Here is a 19,085-nt window from a genome sequence, read left to right as displayed (position 1 = left end):
ATTCATTATGAATTACAATTTTACTGCAATAGATAAACTGTTTGATTAAAAAAAAAATAGTGTTGCCATTTTTGCGAGTATAGTTGGCGATTCATGCTGTGCAGTTTCTATAGGTCTATAGGGCTAGTGTAACAACTGCTTTGCTGAAATGGCTTTTTATGTCTAGGGATCATTCGGAAATGAAATTAGATTTTGAGTGACTTATACTGTGTCTATTAGCATCCTGGTTAAGATGAAGATTGCTTTTAGGCAACCCCACTATGACGGTGCATCTTCATTTATATATTTTGTTTAGGTCTATATCGGGATACATTGCTGTAATGACAATGACAACTATACTATACTTCAAATCATTGTGAAACAGATATAGTTGAAACACATGCACACACACCACATACACACACACACACACACACACACACACACACACACACACACGAGCATGTAACAATTTAATTCAATTCAATTCAATTCAATTCAGAATAGATTCTCATATCGGTCAATACGAAAATCATTAAAATTAAAAATTTATATACATATGACAATTGGGCCTACGTTAAGGAGGCATGGAACCAAAAATTATACAGCTTAATTGTATCGGGAAAGCAAAACAGCGTGACACATTCATGCCTAAACATCAGTTACAAAAACAAACAGACATGCATGCAAGCAACAAACAAACAAACAAACAAAATAATGCATGATTGTACTGATAGGGAGGACTATAGGCCTACGCATTTTACACGTATAAGAGGCAGATGGGGGGGGGGGTCGGTTACCTGGCGCGCGCCTTCCCCTTTAATCTTTCTTAAACAAAAGAAATAAAAACAATTGTACTGGCACCAGAAAATGGCGATGAAGCCCTTTTGTGTTTTGTTTTGTTTCATTTTGTTTTGTTTTTGTTTGTTTTTTGCTTGTCAACCGATTCAACCCTGAAGTGGCACCAGAAATATTTTCAGCAGCGCCCCCCCCCCCCGCGCCTCCCTTTAACGGAATTCCTGGATCCACCCCTTTATGAACTGAATGAATTCATTGTAGAATCATCAGGTACAACAATTTAGTAAAAGCTATTTTTACAATCTAAAAGAGAAGGAATTTTATATTTGCAATTTCTAGGTCTTGTGACTTCTAGTAGTATTTGACAATTTTTAATGCGGTGAATTAAGTTATTCTGTATTTCAACCAAGAATGTCAAGTATGTTTCATTTAAGTGGGATAGTAAAAAGGCACTAGATTTCAGTTTAAAGCTTGATCAGAATATTCATGCCTTGTTGAGTGAATTGAGGGTGGTAGAAAGATCATCCACACAAGCTCATATTAATAGCTTTAGTGCGTTGTTGGGTGATATTTTCATGAATGCTGGAAAAGAAGTTGGTATTTGTGAGGAAAAGGTTCGTAGCATAGGTAATCCTAGGAAACCTCGCAAAGAACAAAAGCCATGGTTTGATAATGAGTGTGTACAGGCTAGATTGCATTATCTTAATTTCAAGAATAGGACTAAACGGAAGTGTAAAGGGAAACCTATGAGAGAGAAGGAGCAAATGCTGGCTGACATTAAGACTGTTGCTAGTGGTTACAAGAAATTGTTGAGAAGGAAGAATAAGGCATATAGTAAATCACTGCATGATCGTCTTCGTATACTTAAAAAGGATAGCCCGCGGGAGTACTGGAAGTTACTGAATGGCCGTAAGCGTGACTCGTGTGCGGCAAAGGTCCCTTTGGTTGATTTTGTGCGTCATTAAATTTTTAGTAAACTGAATTCGGTTCGAAATTTAATTTCAGTTCCAGAGTACGATTTGGATGGATCAGCAGGTAATAATGAGTTAAATGCACCAAGTGTAATTGATGAAGTCATTAAGATGGTTCAGAAGTTAAGGAACAATAAGGCATGTGGTCTTGATTGGATTAGAAATGAATTTTTAAAACATTGTTCAAGTCGTGTTTTGGATTGCATTACAATGTACTTTAATATAATTTTGGAAAGTGGTTTAGTTCCAAAAGACTGGTGTCTCGGTACTATAGTACCAATTTTTAAGAAAAAGGGAAGGGATACAGACCCAGATAATTATCATGGAATAACACTTTTAAGCTGTTTGGGGAAGTTATTCACTTCTATTTTGAATCATAGGATAACAACTTACCTTAACAATCAAGGTATGCTTGGAGAAGAACAAGCTGGCTTTCGGGCTGGATATTCTACAATGGATCACGCCTTTGTTTTGAAAACTTTAATTGATATATATTTGTCTAAACGCAAACGAATTTATTTGTGCATTCATTGATTTTAAGAAAGCCTTTGATATGGTTGATAGGGTTTCACTTTGGCATAAAATGTTGAAGTCTGGGGTGGATGGTAAGGTGTTTACAGTTATAAAGAATATGTATGCTCAAGCCAAATCTTGTGTATTAGTAGATGGTCAACATTCTGAGGCCTTTCAGTGTAATGTTGGTGTACGGCAGGGTGAAAATTTATCGCCTCTGCTTTTTGCATTATATCTCAATGATTTTGAATCGTTTTTGAGTTGCCGTTTCAAGGGACTGCAGTTTTTGTTTGAAAAAGTTTGTGTTGATATTTTAGACAAAGAAGTCAATGAGGATCTTTTCATACATTTATATACATTGTTGTATGCAGACGACACTCTTATTTTAGCCGACAGTGCAGAAGAGCTTCAGTTGGCTTTGAATGCATTGCATGGATATTGTATAGATTGGAAGTTAAGTGTCAATACTACAAAAACTAAAGTCCTGATTTTCTCAAGAGGCAAAGTACGTAACTTTCCATTGTTCAGTTTTGGTGAAGACAAACTTGATGTAGTGGATGATTTTGTTTATTTAGGTATTCAATTTAATTACAATTGAAGTTTTAAGAAGGCTATTTCTAAACAGGTGACACAGGCAAGGAAAGCACTTTTTTCTATGTCACTAAAGGTTCAGAAACTCAAGCTTCCTGTGGATATTCAATGCGAACTGTTTGATCAGTTAGTGTTACCAATACTATTGTACGGGTGTGAAGTTTGGGATTTTATGGATTTGAGTCAAATCGAAATTTTTCATAGGAAATTCTTGAAATCGTTGTTATGTGTAAATAAATTCACACCAGATTGTATGGTATATGCAGAAACCGGGAGAACACGACTGGCTAATACTGTTAAATATCGTATGGTTAGCTTTTGGCTGAGGATCATAAAGGGTTCTTCTGCTAAATATTCATTCAGGTTTTATACACTCCAAAGATTAATAAGTCAACAGGACACGACTTTTGTATCTAAGTGGATATCTCATATTGAGGAAATTTTAAACAATGCTGGTCTTGGTGTTGTATGGTTAAGAAAAGGGGAAGGATTTAGTAATAACTGGATATTGAGCACCTTGAAGCTGAGATTAAGTGATATGTCTAAACAGGATTTGATGGCAAATGTTTGGTCAACAGAGTATGTTTAAATTATAGGATTTTTAAGACGAATAGTCTCTTTGAAAGGTATTTAGTCCAGTTGAGTAAGAGGGATAGAATTTCATTGAGCCGTTTTCGATGTAGGTCAAATCAGTTGCCAGCTAATAATAGAAGATTTGTACAGTCATTTGATGAAAGGGATGTTTAATGCCCTTGTTGTGATAGGCATGAAACGGGTGATGAATTTCACTATGTTTTCGTATGCCCCTTCTTTGAAAAGGAAAGGCAGTTATATTGAAGCAATCATTATTTGGTTAAACGTCCTTGCTCATTACACATGTCCAGATTATTTTCATGCTCGCATTTAGGACAGCTTAAAAGATTAGTGTTATTTGTGAGGCTGATCATGTCATATTTTGCAAATTTGCAGAAGCCTGAACAAGTTGAGTGTACTGTAGTCAGGAAAGAAAACATTGTAACTCGTAGTGGTAGAAAAATTAAGCATCCAGTGATACTCGATCTCTAGTACATATTTTGTAGTTGTATGTCACGATTGTTTGGTCGTATGGTTCATACGATTAGTTAACCTTGCTTGCCAATTTGTATATATCACTGTATATATGTTTAGTAGGTATAGACTATTTTATATACATCATTGTAATATATCACAAACATGTATTCTTTGATATTGTTATAACCATATCTTGTATTTATGTGTTGTACTCTCATACCCCGGAATGGGGTCGGAAGAGTCGAATAAAATCTAATTCATTATCCTAATTCATTCAATTCATCACAAACAAAAAAGAACTGAGAGTAGGTCTATGTGATGTGGGGTATGATGTAATGAGGAGGGAAATTCAAAACTTTTCAACCACCGCTTTCTTCCTTCTTCCATGCAGTTTCTCCATACCCTGCCACATTTGTTTCACGGACATGGGAGCACTGGAACACAACACAACACAACAAAAACAAAAACATCTCACGTGCCACCCATTTCGCAGCCGCACTACACTTGTAGTCCGTAGTGTAGTCAGTGAGTACCTACATGTACTGTACGTCGCGTCGAGGTCTGCTGCTGTACTACAGAGGCGCTTAGCTAGCTAACGCTGTAGAGCTAGAGTAGCATTCACTAGCGGATACAACAGGGGTTGATCAAAGGCCGTGAAAGCTCAGAAAAATAGTCACCACTGTACTGTATGCCGATCGATTCAGAAGCCACTTATAAGTTTGGCTGGTAGTACATCGTAGACCCAGCCACCATGAAATACGTAGGGACAAGAACTGATAAGTTCGGTAAATTCTCTTTCGAAGAGGCGATATTTACGCCGGGCTATCTGCCGGACGGTGGCTTGCTCATCCCCGAAGAAGTCCCGCAAGTCTCGCGGGGCACGCTGCTAGAATGGTCCAAGCTCTCGTATCCCGAATTGTGCAAAAGGATCTTCCCTTTGTTTGTGGGCGAGGATGAGGTACCACTGGCAAACTTGGAGGGTAATGGAACTTTCGTCTAGATCCGTCATATACACTGTTATTGCCTGCTTTTTTCTCATGTTGATAATGGGACAGAATGGAGATTGATCCCCATTTTTGTTGCCAATGTTGGTTTTCGATGATGATGATGATGATGATGATGATGATTGATGATGTAGCATGTAGCTGATGATGATGATGATGATGATATTTGTAAAAATGTGAATTAACCATAGACATACAGTGAGACAGTGACACTGTACTTATGCATGTATGACTAATGGAGGAAGCAGGGAGGTGCATTCATTCCCACCATTATGATTATGAAATGTGCTCCTCAATGTGTAGCATGCCTCATGCAAATTCCTCTATGAATAATTTTTAAACAATTAAGTAATGAGTATCTCTGTGACTCTGGTTTCCACATCTAACATCTAGTAATGTTTGCTCCTCTATGCCGCCTCTATTATTCCAGTGTTGTTTTCTTAGCTATTCTTTTTCATGGGACCAAAACATGTCGAAAAATCTTGTAGAAAATACATAGATCTATACGGTACCGTATCACACATGAATTTGTTGATATTCAAGTTAGTTGTAAGTGCCCAGCGATTCAAGTGAGTGAATGTTGTATATTGTTGGTTCCCAATGTCATAAACTTAAGGTCAAAAGGATGTGTTTAGAGGGATGCTGGCATGCAAAAAAAGAATACCTCAGGAGCAGACTTGGGACATTTTTCTGTAACGTCATTTCAACAACAACAACTACAACAGCAACAACAACAAAACAAAAAACCTCTTAGCTGCTATGGCCAACCCTTCCCAGTAGAACGAGCACACAGTCTTGGAACAATGACAAGAAGAGTCAGGTGTACTGGTAAGTTCTCCAATCCGATGGACGGAGCATATGACACGAACTTGACGCATACTGTGGGGAAGGGGAAAGTGCACATGGTTGGTAGGGTCAATGACCCCATCACCCCCCCCCCCCCCCCCCCCCCCCATTTGGGAAGAATCTTTGATGAGGCCCCTGATATTATCAGCCATGATACATTTTATTCCAGATATTGTGGATCGAGCCATGGCCAAGCTGAAGATCCCGGAGGTCCTGCGCGTGGCGAAACTCTCCAACAATCTCAACGTCATGGAGCTCTTCCACACCAAAACGCTCTCCTTCAAGGACCTGTCCATGGTGTCACTGGCCCAGTTCATGCAGTACTTCTTGGCAAAGAGAAAGAAGAATATCATCCTCATTGTTGGTGAATATTAATGTTCACATTTTGAGTTACTTTGTCATATTTTTTTAGTTATTACTGTAAACATTCAGTACACTGATTATCATAGTCATATTATGCTCAATGATTTGACTATTGATTAATTGGATACATACTGGATTATTATTATATTATTGTTATTATTATTATTATTATCATCATTATTATTATAATTAGTAAGTTATTATCATTATCATTATCATTATCACCATCATCATCATTACCATTATCATCATCATCATCATCATTACCATCATTATTATTAATTATCTATTTCACCAGCAGGTAAATAGCATAGGATACATCCTTATTATGATAGTCAAACAATAGGATCTACAGTGATAATGGAAAGCACATATGCCAATAGTAATAACTACTATATGTGAGCAATATCAATGTTCATGTGCATTATTAGTCTTGGCTGCCAGGGTGGAAGAATGGCTTACTTGACCCTGTATGTGTCCAGGCACTTGCCAAGCTTTTATATTTGCATTCAGTGATACCTCCAAACTTTATACATGTATTGTAGATTAGGAAGCATGCTCCAAGGTGTAGCAATGCACCTCAGTCCAGCAGAAAGGACATGGTGGGACAAGGTTGTCTCTATTCATTGATGATTATTGAAAGATGTATAAAATGAAATTAATTCACAAAGGGAGGTATGTTAAACCCACAAATGTAAAAACGCCCACAAATGTAAAAATACATCTCCCACAAATGTATAAAATCGACCACAAATGTAAAAATGTAACATCGCCCACAAATGTAGAAAACGCCCACTAATGTAGAAATGATTTCAAACGTCGCCCACAAATGTAAAAACGACGAGTACTATAGTACGTTGATATAAATAGACTCACTTCTCTAAGATAGCAGTGCTCTTCTTGTAAAATTATGTGTACACGTTTTACCTGCTAGACGCGTGCCACTTACCTGCTATTTGCATGCCGACTCCTGCCATGGAGTATCGTTGCATGTACTACTGTGATAACATGCTTGTCTTCTGTCTGTTTGTGTGTGTGTGTGTGTGCGTGCGTGTGTGTGTGTATGTGTATGTATGTTTTCCTGCAAGTTTCTGTTTCTGGGCGGCGGTTGAGGACTGACTTATCTGCAAAGGAACCCCTCTGAAGTAATTTGAAATGGCAGAAAGTCATACAGAATGTCTATTATACTCTCAACTAACCAGCAGAGAGGCAGTAACTGACCCTCAACATGCACGCAGATGACCAGCGACACTGGCAAATCAGACTTGCGTGCGCATCTCCGGGTACTAGTGCGGGCCAACACCACTGCGGGGAGCTCCGGAGGAAAAACAAAACAAAACAAAAACAAAACAAAAAACAAAAAACCTCCCCGCAAGTCAACCCGCAGGCTTCCCCAGACACGATGTGACAATTAAGGCCTTAGTTTTAGAGCTCCAGTCCCCGTATGTCGCTCGTAACTGAAAACGGATCGGCTGCGACAGGTCACAGTACACGGAATACATGCAATTAAATAGCGCGCGTCTATAGTAGCAGGTAAGACCCACGAAATGAGGGTCTACATAAACGCCCACTTAGTAGAAATACGTCAACCACAAATGTAAAAAAAAATTTACATTTGTGGTTGATATTTGAATTTTTTACTACATTAGTGGGCATTTTTTACATTTGTGGGCGCTGTCGTTTTTACATTTGTGGTTGAAATTTTTTACATTTGTGGGTGGTGTTTTTTACATTTGTGAGCGATTTTTACATTTGTGGGCGATGTATTTTTACACTTGTGGGCGTTTTTACATTTGTGGGCGTTTTTACATTTGTGGGTTCAACAAGGTATTAACCCATTCCTCTAAGAGCCTTCAATGCCCCAACCGCGATTCTTTTTGCCCATCGACAGACTCTTTTGTTATGTTTACACAAAACGAGTCTCCTGAATGGGGTCAGTGCAACACTTTGATATACTGAGCTCAGCCTTGATTGCTGTTTACATCTTCATACAAGTTTTATAGCCAAACAAGTGCAAACTACATCAGAAAAAAAAAGTAAATGATACTGAGATATAGCAATTTCATACAGAAAGAGAAACAGATGCTCATAGAAGAAACTCTAATCTTTCTATTAAAGCCATATTATGTTGGCAGTATAACACAAACATGAGTTTAGGCCACAAATGCAGGCACTCTTGTCTACATTTTGGGAACCTGGTATACCAGGTTCCCATCAAGAATGGGTTAAGAGGCGTATAGTGTGAAAAATAAAATATGAGACAAAATCCGTACTATATGCCTCTTATGGAAGATGGGAGGAATAATTTTTTTTTCTTGATGATTTTTTTTACACACTCTTGTGGGAACTGCTTTTTCTTTCCTACTTTTGAGCCAAATCATCCCTATTTTTTAGTAAGAAAGGTTAGGAGTTTGTCATGAGGTCAAATGGTACCAAGTTGTCTCCTCTACTAGGGGAGACGACTTGGTACCATTTGACCTGTAGAACTTCTGTCTGCTGCTTCAGACTGTGTCAGGACGGGTAGCTGGAGATTCAGTGCCCCAAGAAGAATCATGTCACTGATCACTTGTATCTTATTTCCTTTTCTTTCGCCACATCACATCTAGTTTGGTCCCAGTAGCTCCCTCCCCCCCCCCCCCCCCACTTCACTAATTCTGCTGCTATTCTTTCACACCTTTTTATACCCATCATCACTGTTTTGTTCCTGATAGTGTTTGCTGTTGCCTCCCCATCCAGCTTTATCCTTTGCAGGTTGCCAACCTTTGAGCTTAGTGATCATCACTGTTGGATCAAAACTATTCCTTTGTGTTTGCTCACTCCATTGGTGTATTCCTTCTTCAATGTGGCTTCCTGCTTTTGACTTCCAAGCTACCGCCTTTTTGTGCACATTGTTTTGTATCCTTAGCCCCTTCCAGATAGTGAATTGTTATGTTGTTACTGTCTATATTTTAAGTGTTGGTTCAGTTTTTATGTTTGTTAGGTTGCCCCTGCCAAAGATTCTGCTAGGATAGGTACATGTAGCTCAGGCTCCATTTCACTCATTTTACTCCATGCATTGCTTTGCTTTTATTGGATAAGCAGTTTTTAGCACCTTTTTTTTTTTCTTAAAAGAATTGTATGTAAACACACACACACCATACACTTACACCATACACTCTCTGAAATATTTTGAAGATGGTGATTAATTTTGTTTGCAGAGGTCCAATTAACCAGCTTTAAGATTATAAATCAACAATGTCTGATAATCTCTCATGTACTTCTGATGTTCCTGAAAGTAATTCTCAAACAGCTGTAGATGATCGAATGCATTCTGCAACCATGGAGCTACTACTTACACATGTAGCTCTATGCTGCATCAATAGTCAAATGATCCTTTACATGATACAATTTACTTTTTTTTTTTGGAGTGTCTCATGCTTTATATGTCTTGATTAGAATGCCCTTTTACATTTTTTTTTTTTTTGGGGGGGGGGGGGGCGGTTGTTGACTATACATTTCTATATTTATTTTGTGTGCTGTGTTAGATGTAGAAATATGTCTGGTCCTGTGTCGGAGAGTAAATGAGAATATTCCTATAACATACTGTCTATTCACAGGAACATCGGGTGATACTGGTAGTGCAGCCATAGAAGCTGTGAGAGGTCTCGACCACATAGACCTGGTCCTTCTTGTCCCTGAGTGTGCTAGGCTCCAGAAGCTCTCCATGTTCACCGCCATTGACAAGAACATCCATGTTTTCTCAGGTGAAGGGCAATGATGAGTGGATGTCGTCATCACAGCCATCTTTCCTTGCGTCATTTTATGTAAAATAATGAATGATTATTAGTGAATAACTTGAATAACTATTATTTAAAAGGGACTGGGCACTTTCTTGCAGTCATTTGTAAGCTCCTTATTGTATCCCCCGAACAGAGTTCGGAGGATACCGTACTATGGATTTGGCCTCGTCGCGCCCCGTTCGCATCCGCCGCCGCCGCAGAGATTTCCCTGTGAGCACTCTTCCAGCTGCGTTTCTTTTCCGATCATCTTCAAATTTGGCATGAAGGTGTATTATGGTTAGACAAAGACGCCTATTGTTTTTGGTGTTGGCGCCCTTGCTTGTTCCATCTTTATACATGAAAAGGTAAATTCAATAGGGTCTGCTTGTGAGCACTCTACTGGCTGCAGTTCTTCTTCGATCATCTTCAAACTTGGCATGAAGGTGTATTATGGTAAGATGAAGAGGCCTATGGTTTTTGTTGATGTCGCCCTTGCTTGTTCCGTCTTTACACATGAAAAGATAAATTCAATAGGGTCTGCTTGTGAGCGCTCTACTGGCTGCAGTTCTTCTTCGATCATCTCCAAATTTGGCATGAAGATGTAGTATGATAAGACAAAGATGCCTATGGTTTTTGGTGATGGTGCCCTCGCTTGTTCCATCTTTATACATGAAAAGGTAAATCCAATAGGGTCTGTTTGTGAGCGCTCTACTGGCTGCAGGTCTTCTTCGATCATCTTCAAATTTGGCATGAAGGTGTATTATGGTAAGATAAAGAGGCCTATGGTTTTTGTTGATGTCGCCCTCGCTTGTTCCGTCTTTATACATGAAAAGATAAATTCAATAGGGTCTGCTTGTGAGCGCTCTACTGGCTGCAGTTCTTCTTCGATCATCTTCAAATTTGGCATGAAGGTGTATTATGGTAAGACAAAGATGGCTATTGTTTTTGGTTTGGGCGGAGACATCGTTGCCATGGTAACAAGAATTTTTGTGGAAATAGCAGAGATTTCCTTGTGAGCGCTCTACCAGCTGTGTTTCTTCTCCAATCATCTTCAAATTTGGCATCAAGGTCCATTATGGTAAAGCAAAGCCGCCTATTGTTTTTGGTGTGGGCGGAGACATCGTTGCCATGGTAACAAGAATTTTTGTGGAAATAGAGATTTCCTTGTGAGCGCTCTATCGACTGCATTTCTTCTCCAATCATCTTCAAATTTGGCATGAAGGTCCATTATGGTAAAGCAAGGCCGCCTATTGTTTTTGGTGTGGGCGGAGACATTGTTGCCATGGTAACAAGAATTTTTGTGGAAATAGCAGAGATTTCCTTGTGAGCACTCTACTGGCTGCATTTTGTCTATGATCATCTTCAAATTTGCTAGAGCTCTGCAGAGTTACACCGCTGCATCATATTATTGTCATCAAATTTGGTACCCAGAGGCAAAATGTGAGCAGGATCATTGTTGCCATGATAACTGTATTCATTTATGGAATTTCTGTATGAGCTCTATATATTGCGATGATGTATGATGCTGTGGGTTCGGGGGATACATGTGCTCGGCTGTGCGACCCGCCGAGCACCAATTTCTAGTTTTTTATCAAATTTCAACTAGAAATACGTTTTGTAGCACGGTGATGAAATTACTAGCTTATAGAAATGATACTGATGGACTCAGCCTAAGGGAAATATATATTCCTTAATATTTTTAGAAAAGTTTGTAGAATGCCTGCAGCACCTTTATTATATTTTGCTCTATAATTCAATGAAAATGTAGACTTGCTGAGCTGTACATTATTATGACTGTGAGTCTTGTGTTATAACATGCTTTCTTGGGAAGATGACCACATTACTGGGATATCTCTGATCTACAAGCAAGTGCTCATGCCAAAATCTGTCAACTCTAATCAAACTTTAGTTGATGGGACATCCGACGACACCGACGTGGTTATCAAACCCGTGTGCACAGATGTTCCGTTCAGGGACCGACATAACCTGGGAACGCTGAACTCCATCAACTGGGGTCGGGTCATGGGTCATATCATCCACTTCTTCTTTGGCTACTTCAATGTTTGCCCATCTTGTGACAAAGAGGTCGAAGTTGTCATCCCCACAGGGGCTGGAGGAAATATGACTGGTAAGTGGAAAATTTACAGAATTCATTTGAAGAGATCTCAGACTGTTCATTGTTGTCAGTCCGTTGGCAGTAGCTACTGTAAGCTGCTATTTTTGCGACGGTTTAATTTTCATGAATTTCGTGAATCACTGTTGGATCGCGAATTTAACAACATGCAAAAACATTGTTGTGAGCTAGGCTACAAGTAAAGTGGGTATCTCACCAGGCTTGAAACTAGTTCGCGACTCTGGATTTTGCTAGTTGCAGAGACGTCTCCACGACGTCTCCGAGACGTCTCCTGAAAATTACAGAGTGTCCGATTAGTCGCCAGTTAGTCACAAGAAATTTGAACATGTTCGATTTTTCGCGAAGTCTCCTCGACGTCTCCGAGACGTCTCCATCAGTCGCGGAGACGTCGTGGAGACTAATCATATCCGCGACGTCTCTGAGACCTGCTGGAGACCAGAAAAACTGGTGAGAGGTCACGGAGACGTCTCCACGACATCTCCGCAACTCTATTTGACGCAGTTTGACCTACTTAAAAACCATGTGACCTATCTGCGTGCTGACATCCTGCCTAGATCAAGTCAGGTGATCCTGCACCGGCTCCATTATATTTGAATTTTTTTGACACCTGCCATAACTCGTCTCAGAGACGTCTCCTTGGTGAGACCGTAAGACATTTTTATGTTGGAGACGTCTCCGCGACTGCTGCGACTGATAAGTTGGAGACGTCGCGGAGACGTCTCCGTTGGTGAGATACTAGCTTAAATGTATGTAGAGCCTCGTTGTCAATTCGCGAAAACAAAAGTCTCGCGGAAATGTCCTGTGACCTGCTCATTCGCAAAAATATCTGCACACGAAAATAACAGCTTATACAGTATGCTGCCTATATTATGTGTGAGAGGTACAAATAGGTTTTATGAAACCTATTTGTTCCTCTGACATTAGCAGTTACATAACTGTAATCTATCATGTCCCAGAGAATTATGTTGATATTTTGCTTGCTATTGTGTTTGTTTTTCTTCCCTGCTCTTTTATGTTTGTACATGCATTTTTTGTGAATGGCCATGAGCACTGAAAGGTGGACCTGTACTTGTGTGAGCTGTATAAGTAGCCACTGTTAATTTGATATTGCGCAAGGCACTTTATCCTCACTGAATAGAAGTGCATAGAACTGAATAGAAGGATTTCACCAATTAATATATATTTTCTGTTGACAGATAATGTGCATTCAGTGAACCTTTTTCACTTAATCTGTGCATGAATATAAGTCATGCTATTCTTCAAGTTCTGATGCCTGGTATTTCATGGACCAAATCTAAATGGCAGTGTGCTCACAACCTGTATGTCTTATTTGCAATGTACTTTGATCCTGTAGCTGCTAGCATTGCTAAGCACATGGGTCTGCCTCTCAAGATTGTGTGTGCAGTCAACAGCAATGACATCGTGCACAGAACGCTGAACAACAATGACTACTCCATGGGCAAGGTCGTCCAGACTCTCTCACCTGCCATCGACATCCAGGTAAAGTTCATTAACCCATCCAGAGCCACCTCTCAAATTTTGCCATCGACATTATATGCAGAGAACTTGCCAGTGAGTACAACAGGGTGAAAGTTGTCCTTGTACTTCCACATTGATGCCATCATGTTTCATTCCTGTCCATCTATCCAGCTTTTTCTTTTTTTTTTTGTAATCAATGTGAAATTTCAGTTGGTGTCATGCCCTTTTTCATCAGAGTTTTGCTTTGCTGTTAAGGATGAAGTATGACAGGGCAAATTAGTGGCTGAAAAAAAAAGAAAGAAGGAGAAATAAGTCAACAATCGTTAGCATCAACGTTTAAGGTCAAATATGAAATTTGCAATTTTGTGGGGCAAGTCTATGTGTGTATATTTATACACATGTGTGAGTCCATCAGCCTAATACACTATGTTTTGGAAATAGCCTACCCATTGTCCATTATGTCCAGGATCATGTAATTTACATATTAGTGAGTATGGTTCTGTGTAACACCTAGGATAATTACCCCTTTAAAAAGAGTTTCCTATCAACAACTTATCTGTATTTTGTAACTGCCCAACATAAATTGCATTTGGCGATCAAAGTCCACTGTCCATATTCATTCAATCTGTAGACTGAACTAGATTACAACCTGTTATGTAATGACACACATTCCTTGCCTGTCCCCTCACAAATTATGTCAGTGTACCACTTACATATACCCATCAGAGATAACTCAATAGACAGCAGCCGAGGGAACAACCTTAACCCATTCCATACTGAATTCTGAAATCCCCATAGACTTTAATACACGGGCTACCAGGTTCTTGTATGGAATGGGTTGATATGATTACTGTAAAACCTGAAAATTTTGCAAGCATGAAACTTCACAAGGAGCCAAGATTCGTAAAAGTAAAATGCACACAAAAGTTTTTGTCTACACAATGCATTGAATGCCAGCTCGATCATACCAGGGAGGTGGAAATATATAAGGGATAATAATCTTGCCTTCAAGTTAGAACACATTGATTTTTCCCACATCATGCTGCAATAGTTGTGTCGGCATTTTCATTTCACGTTGCAGCTACCATACAACTGGGAGAGAGTATTGTGGCTGTATTCAGGAGGAGATGTGAACCACATCAATGATGTCATGAGAAAGTTTGAAGATGAAGGACACTCATCTATAGACACCAAGCTCTGGAAAAAGGTAGGCATGGTCTTTGCGGGGCAATGCATTGGCTTCTCCTTTCTTGACTTTTAACCCACATGAAGCAAAACATCCCCATTTAGAAACAAAAACACAATAATATTATCAATTGTTTCATAATAGATTTGATATGATGATATATTTGACAAGGTTTAGTATAAGGATCTTCTCAGTCAACTGATCTACTGTAAAAGTGAAAATTTTTGCGGTGTGGAAATATTCGCGCATTTGGCGCAACCAGAAGCTAGCGCGAAAATAAAAGCTCTCAAATATTTTTGTATACCACACGTTCCAGTTGTTAGTGTCCCAATTCTGCGGAATCAAAAACATGCGAAAATCATCTTACCTGTCCGAGCGCGAAAAATTACTCGCTTGAAAATATCCACCTTTAGGGTTTCCCAATTGCCCTGGACTCTATCTTGATACTTGTAATAGAATTATCAGTTAGCTCTCCTAGAGGGTCAGTGCTAGCTTGTTAGGTATGATGGCTTCAGCATTTAAGGTGATTCTGTATTCAGTGTGCCACATAAATTATCGTGCCCAGTTCACAATAAAGTTCCTTTTGAGTGGTAGTTGTGAAGGAAATAGGAATGCCATACAGTTCATTCACTTTTGAATAGAAGTATGCATATTTGTTACACGTTTGAGAATAAATTGTTTGTGAGGATCAGCGTTTCAGAAATATATGGCTGCTGCTATTGTGAAAGCATGCTTGTGCGTGAAAATTATAGGATTTGAATCGCAAAGGTTTTCTTGCAGCCTACTAGGTGTTGGAATAAAAAAAGTATGGAGGGGTGTTTTTGAAATTTATATCTCTGATGAATGCAAGAGAATATTAAGTAGAGGGATGAAGGTAGAGATTTGAATTTTCTTCAGTTTGTCTCCCTCTAACAAATGAAATTTGTAAAATTGCAACTGCTGATCTGTAATTTAACAAACCTGTCGGGGAAAAAAATATCTACATCTCTCATGTTGTAATGAGCTGATATTGTGGATCATGGACATCAGTTCACGCTCTGTGTGCCTAGAGTGCCAGTTTGCACCGAAAACCGCATAGCATTGTACACACTCTCAAAAGTCCCCGGCCCAGAGAGGGTTAACCCTATTTTAAGGGCTATTTGTGACCAAGGTTTTACTGGGGGGTTTCAATTTGACCCCCCTTCAGATCTCGGTTGCCGATCGCGCGATCGCTGCAAAATTTTGCCTAAAGATAGAGCCGGATGTCAACTATAAGATTACATGGTCATAGAATAGAAAAATATTGGCTTTCTATATTTAATAAATCAATTATGCAAATGTATGCATGAAATCATATTTTCACCTATAACTCCATTAAAAGACTGAAGGATTGCTAAATTTTTTTGTCGGAGTTCCTCAAGACACATCAAACAATATTCTTGTAAAAAAATAACACAATCAAAATCAATTTCTTTTGTTTTTTATTGTTTTGTTAATTTCTGATGTATTTCATTGTTTTTTCGACCTTTTGTTTTCTATCGTTTTTTGCCAAAATTTGTTGCAGGCACTTTTTCAAGCTTATCTACACTAGAATCAATTAATTTGAATGGTTAAAAGTTGAAATAATCTAATTTGTATCAATTTAACCAAAAAACACAATTTGCATTGGATTTGTACACAATATCATGAATTTGAGCCGTTTTCGGGTTGACATGCATATGCAAAACATTACGTAACTTCAGAACGGTGTACCTGGACGTCGCAAATTTAGCCTCAAAATATGCGGGAGACTTCAATGAAAAAAGTCACAAAACGACCCGGCAAAATCTTTGCGCGTTGTGGAATCGTGGCGCAAAATGTCGAGGGGGGGGGTCAATTTGACCCCCCCCCCCAGTTGAAATAGGGTTAAGCAGAAGAAGAGGCTGCACGACATAATTTACACACTTTCTCTGTATGTGCTTTCCTCTCCTAAGATAAGAGAGACAATCAGTTCGTATGCAGTGGATGACTCCGTGGTCCTGTCCACCATGCAGCGATGCTGGAAAGAGGACGCCTACTCACTCTGTCCGCACTCGGCTGTCGCTGTTTCGTACTACTTCAACAGGTGCAAAACTCAATATTATAGTTTACAAAGTTCATTCATGTATGATTGCTAGAAGCATTAGAAATACAAAGTTTAGACTCGTTTTGCAGTTTGATTTTTGTAGAGTATTCATATCGATATAATTCTTATACCAGTGACTTAAATTGAAGACATCCCTTTGTAGTGTGTCTCTTTATTGTCCCCGCCGAACGAGTTCGAGCAGGGGACTATGAAACGGGCTCCGTACGTGTGTGTGTCCGTGTGTCCGTCCGTGTGTCCGTCCGTCCGTCCGTCCGTGTGTCCGTGTGTGCGTCCGTGTGTGATCAAAATCTTCAATTTGCTACTTCTCTGTCATTTATGAGCCAATTTTGATTCTGTTTGCTTTATATGATAGCACTACATGGGAGCTTTGAAACTTCTACACAGAATTTCAGTCGTGACCTTTGACCTTGACCTTTGACCTATATTGTACATTTTGCTACAAAATGCTACTCCTTCGCCATTTCTAACCCGATTTCGATTCCGTTTGCTTTATGTGATGGCACTAGGTGAGGGCTTCAAAACTTCTACACAGGATTTTGACCTTTGACTTCTTTGACCTTTGACCTTGATTTTTGACCTGTATTGTACATTTTGCTACAAAATGCTACTCCTTCGCCATTTCTAACCCGATTTCGATTCCGTTTGCTTTATGTGATGGCACTAGGTGAGGGCTTCAAAACTTCAACACAGAATTTTGACCTTTGACTTCTTTGACCTTTGACCTTGATTTTTTGACCTATATTGTACATTTTGCTACAAAATGCTACTCCTTCGCCATTTCTAACCCGATTTCGATTCCGTTTGCTTTATGTGATGGCACTAGGTGAGGGCTTCAAAACTTCTACACAGAATTTTGACCTTTGACTTCTTTGACCTTTGACCTTGATTTTTGACCTATATTGTACATTTTGCTACGAAATGCTACTCCTTCGCCATTTTTAACCCGATTTCGATTCCGTTTGCTTTAAATGATGGCACTAGTTGAGGGCTTCAAAACTTCTACACAGAATTTTGACCTTTGACTTCTTTGACCTTTGACCTTGATTTTTGACCTATATTGTGCATTTTGCTACAGAATGCTACTCCTTCGCCATTTCTAACCTGATTTCGATTCCGTTTGCTTTATGTGATAGCACTAGGTGAGGGCTTCAAAACTTCAACACAGAATTTTGACCTTTGTCTTCTTTGACCTTTGACCTTGATTTTTGACCTATATTGTACATTGGCTACAAAATGCTACTCCTTCGCCATTTCTAACCCAATTTCGATTCCATTTGCTTTATGTGATGGCACTAGGTGAGGGCTTCAAAACTTCTACACAGAATTTTGACCTTTGACTTCTTTGACCTTTGACCTTGATTTTTTACCTATATTGCACATTTTGTTACAAAATGCTACTTCCGGCGGGGACATATGTTACGCACCGCGTAATTTCTACTTTTCCTTGTGTACATTACAAGAAAATGCAACTTATGTACTTCCTTGCTTTCACCCTGTCGACTCAATAACTTAATTCAATTAACTGCTCAATGAAATGAAGACAAATAATGCTGTCTTGGTAAAAGATTGGCATGAAAGGAAACAAAAATCATGACACAAGAAAGCACATGTACTTTACACTGTCTTTTGCTAATCTCTGTAGGAGTGCACTTGTATTGCAGAATTAATCTGTACTGGTGCTAGGAACTCTGAAACATTAAAGTATTTTCCTCTTTGATGCAATTGTATGATGTTTTTTCTCTTCTCTTTTTCTGAAACACTAGACTTTCCAACCCCAGAGCAGACCTTCCACCCATCTCGCTCTGTGTGGCAACAGCCTCTCCTGCAAAGTTTCCCGAAGCAATGGGGGCAGCACACCTAGCGACAGTGCCGTCAGAGGAGGTAGACCGGTGGCTTTCGCTCCCAACCAGAGTCTCCAGGATGGACAAGGGTGAGGACTGGGACAAGGTCCTCAGAAATCGAGTCATCGCCATAACAATGGCAAGGGAGGCGGGCAACCGTGGCGACCTGTATGAGGGAGGCGTTATCCCTTTATGATTCCAGATTACTTATGGTGTTCACATTATGTCATAACCTGTCTTGATGCCTAGATGACATGATTGAAGACTCAAGTTAGCAAATTATACATCTGTTCTTCCGTGAGAAATTAAGTAAAAAATTATGCAAGCCACATCAGTAAAATATTTTCATGTGGATGAAGTTTTCTAGAAATTCCATGTGACTTTCATAGAGAAGATGTGATCATTCTTTATCACGGGAATATCTAAAGTTATTATGTAGTGTGAAGAGTTTATTATGATAAATATCTT

General features: G+C 39.3%; 1 protein-coding gene and 1 pseudogene across 1 annotated transcript; both read left to right on the top strand.

Annotated features, from left to right (window-relative positions):
* Positions 1 to 2,301: 2,301 nt before the first annotated feature.
* Positions 2,302 to 4,412, top strand: LOC139740553 (uncharacterized; annotated as a pseudogene).
* Positions 4,413 to 4,589: 177 nt separating this feature from the next.
* On the top strand, positions 4,590 to 18,813 carry LOC139740577 (threonine synthase-like 2). Its single transcript, XM_071651164.1, has 8 exons — positions 4,590 to 4,882; positions 5,922 to 6,116; positions 9,712 to 9,858; positions 11,783 to 12,001; positions 13,362 to 13,507; positions 14,568 to 14,693; positions 16,625 to 16,755; positions 18,540 to 18,813. The coding sequence occupies exons 1-8, from the start codon at positions 4,654 to 4,656 to the stop codon at positions 18,811 to 18,813; spliced, it is 1,467 nt and encodes a 488-aa protein (XP_071507265.1). The 5' UTR covers positions 4,590 to 4,653.
* The last annotated feature ends 272 nt before the right edge of the window (positions 18,814 to 19,085 follow it).

This window comes from Diadema antillarum, unplaced genomic scaffold, assembly GCF_040938485.1.
Source record: "Diadema antillarum isolate AM-2024a unplaced genomic scaffold, OU_Dant_1.0 seq00000861_RagTag, whole genome shotgun sequence".
NCBI lineage: Eukaryota > Metazoa > Echinodermata > Echinoidea > Diadematoida > Diadematidae > Diadema > Diadema antillarum.
This window is presented reverse-complemented; position numbering and strand designations above follow the sequence as displayed.

Bases quoted from the DNA above. Each gene is read 5' to 3' on its own strand.
- LOC139740577 (XM_071651164.1), top strand. From the start codon at position 4,654: ATGAAATACGTAGGGACAAGAACTGATAAGTTCGGTAAATTCTCTTTC. The intron at 6,117-9,711 runs GTGAATATTAAT...GTCTATTCACAG, and splicing joins GAATATCATCCTCATTGTTG to GAACATCGGGTGATACTGGT. The intron at 12,002-13,361 runs GTAAGTGGAAAA...TTGATCCTGTAG, and splicing joins GGCTGGAGGAAATATGACTG to CTGCTAGCATTGCTAAGCAC.